At 39.3% G+C, this 3395-nt stretch overlaps 1 protein-coding gene across 1 annotated transcript; it reads left to right on the forward strand.

Moving 5' to 3' along the window:
- Positions 1–2098: 2098 nt before the first annotated feature.
- On the forward strand, positions 2099–3076 carry LOC141018396 (trace amine-associated receptor 1-like). The gene has a single exon (XM_073493355.1). It carries the CDS (start codon positions 2099–2101, stop codon positions 3074–3076), a length of 978 nt encoding a protein of 325 aa, XP_073349456.1.
- The last annotated feature ends 319 nt before the right edge of the window (positions 3077–3395 follow it).

The raw sequence follows: 3395 nt of genomic DNA on the forward strand, positions 1-3395 counted from the left end.
ACTCTCAGGGACATTCAGGAACCGCAGATTTGAGGAGCGACTGTGGTTCTCGAGATCCTCGACTTTGTCTGTCAGGTAATTATTTTGTTTCTCCAGGTCTTTGACTCGCTTTTCCATATCGCTTATCGTGTCCTCGTTTCCACTGACTCTTTGTTCAATCAGAGTCATATGATCATCAAGGGTAGTCAGCGATGATTGCAATGAATTAATACTCGTTTGTAGCCGATCCATTTTCAAATCAATGTGAGAGCACAGTTCTGATTTCATATGCTGCATGGCCTCAAAAAGAGCTTCGTTAGAGGCCATTGTAGAGGATGAGGTGAACAGATTGGCCTAAAAAGTTCCTTAATTGAAGTAGAAGTATGAAAAAAGACTGATTCAAATGATTAACGAGTGAGGATGAAGTGAGTCAAAACAAAAAAAGTTTCAAAGGTCAGGAGAATTAGCTCATAATGCAGACTGAAAACTCAGGAGACGCTCACAGAGATACACGTGCGGCGGTTTGTTTTTCACTTTCATGGTTAGTGGTAGTTGGCTCTGCCACACAGCTAAGCGTATGGTATTTAAGTTATGCTTCAGACAGACTCAGGGTATTGCATGCAACTAGCCATTAGCCACCACCAGGCACAGCATTGTTTCTTTGTTTCTCTCTCCTTTCAAAGAAATGTGGTCAGCTGCCATCATGGACCATAGGAGTCCATCCCTCATTAGCCATTTTGTTTGTAGTTTCCTTTGTCTACACCATGCAAAGCGGCCATTTTGAACCCGAGCCACCATTTCACCACACACTCCACACACAGTCACCACCACAACAACAACAACAACAATAATAATGATAATAATAATCATAACAACAACAACAACAACATAGCAGTGCATAAGAAACCACAAACAATTGGCTAAACTTACATGGTTCAGAGAGTGGTGTGGATGTTGCATCAGAAGGCCCCTCTCAGCTGTTAGGGGCATCTGGAAACATTTTTTGAGCGCATCTAGACAGATATAGAGTAGATTCACTTATTACTGTACAAACAAAAAAAAACTACAGCAGACAGAATAGGACAAACAACTGTTGCAGCTTGCAGCAGTTATTTGCATAAGTGGTTTGTTCAACATAACATTTATAATTACCTTATAATAAAAGATTCACTACTATTTCACAATAAACAACACAGAGTACAACCTGCACTGGTGGCGCATCCAGACGGGTTGGCCTCTACTTTGATTCATGATTCATTTATCCTTCTTAGTAGCTATCAGTGTCATTGTCTAGCGTACTAAGCCAGCGTTGCTTTATTTCAACCTAGCTAGCAAGCTAATACAAATGAAACGTCTTCATACAAAACGGCATTTAGAAAAAGATGACATAATGTAATGTTACCTTTATATTGGGACTTCTTCTTCTCCTCCTCTTTTCTTCTCTTTCGGTATTGCGCACCCGAGGGCTTTGATAAAATAAAAATATAAAACCATAACCTATCTGTCACTTGACGTGACACCTATCTGACCCTCTGAGGTGCGCAGCCAATGACTACATGTCACGTGACTCATCCCAACAAGTGAGAAGCATGTAATTGTTTATCTGTTTCTTTATTTTGTTAATATTTATTATTTTCAAGACAAAACACGAAGGGAGGGCACCAATGGGCATAGAAAATTATTATTGTTTTTTTTTTTTTCTTCCTCGAGGGTGACTGGCGGTGCCCCTCCAGCAGATGGCGCTCTAGGCGACCGCCTATATCGCCTATGCCTAGAGCCGGCCCTGGTTGCTATACCATTACTCATTATTTCTGTCTTTGTGTCTCTTCCAAACAGGAAGTAGCTACCTACATCTGATTGGAGTACCAAAGTTTGTCTTAATTTAGGTGATAGGCTGGGGCTTGATAAATACTGTATTAAGTCACGAGGCTCTTCACAGTGGCTTAGTGGCTAAGGATATACAACACTGCCCTTGTATGTACTGTATTGAGGTGTCACTCGACGAGGAAAAAAGCTTAAAGGAAAGGTTTTTTTTCTGAGAAAATTGCTGTTACATACTGTACATGCTGAACTATGTCTTTTTTGATACCATAGGTAATTATTGCAGAAATCGGGAAGCATGGATTTGACTATCAATGGCATACATCCCTGCTATGAATCAGTTAACACAACTTATGTATTTACAAGTAACCCTTCCATAATATGTGTAATATTGTATATTTTCCTGGGCTCATTATCTGTTGCCACAATATGTGGAAATCTTCTTGTAATAATCTCCATTATTTACTTTAAACAGCTCCACATCCCTACTAACTACCTCATCCTGTCTCTGGCAGTGGCTGACCTGCTCGTTGGAGTTGTAGTTTTTCCTTTCAGCATGGCATTCACTATAACCCTGTGTCTGTATCATGAAGATTTATCATGTAAAATACGAGACAGCTTTGATGTATCACTGTGCACATCTTCTATTCTTAACTTATGTTGTATTTCCATAGACAGATATTATGCAGTGTGTCAGCCTCTGACATACAGAACTAAAATAAGTGTCCATGTTACTGTGATCATGATCCTGGTGAGCTGGGGTATTTCCGTTTTAATTGGAATTGCAATTATATTTGCAGGATTCAGCCACGGAACTTGCGAAGACATGTGCTCAGTTGATGTTGTATTGGCAAACACTATGGGACCTGTTTTCTCATTTTATCTCCCAGCAATCATAATGCTCTGCATCTATCTGAAGATTTTCCTGGTTGCACAGACGCAGGTGAACAGCATCCAGAACACAACCTGTCAGAGCACAAAGTCTGGAGCTATTGTCAGTAAGATGGAGAGAAAGGCCACCAAAACTCTGGCTATAGTTATGGGAGTTTTTCTCTTATGTATGATTCCTCACTTTCTTTGTATTGTTTTTCAGCCTTTGGCTTATAAAACCGCACCCGTTCCTGTGATTGAAACACTTAACTGGCTTACATTGTCAAATTCAATGCTGAATCCCTTCATATATGCTTTCTTTTACAGGTGGTTCCGATCAGCTTTTAGAATGATAATTTCTGGAAAAATATTCCAAGGTGATATTACTCACTCAAGTTTGTTTTGAAATTTAATGTAGTGTTGAAATGTCTCAATACTGCACACTGTCAATGCATTCTAGTATACTAAGCCAATAAAAATAATAGAAATAAAAAGGCATAATGGTTCTATGGATAAATCACAAGGGTATGCAAGGATAAAATTAAAACAGTTGATTGATGATGTGGCCATAACTCTCTCTCTCATTAACAACCCATTAACAGAACATGTATTAACGCTTAGATTTCAAGATTGTGCCACTTGAGTGGCAAAAGCTTTCGTGACTTTCTGTGTATTTTGTGTTTTTGGTTCATGTGCATTTTGTTAACTGCAGTGTATCGTCATGC

Source organism: Pagrus major, chromosome 22, assembly GCF_040436345.1.
Source record: "Pagrus major chromosome 22, Pma_NU_1.0".
NCBI lineage: Eukaryota > Metazoa > Chordata > Actinopteri > Spariformes > Sparidae > Pagrus > Pagrus major.

Bases quoted from the DNA above. Each gene is read 5' to 3' on its own strand.
- LOC141018396 (XM_073493355.1), top strand. From the start codon at position 2,099: ATGGATTTGACTATCAATGGCATACATCCCTGCTATGAATCAGTTAAC.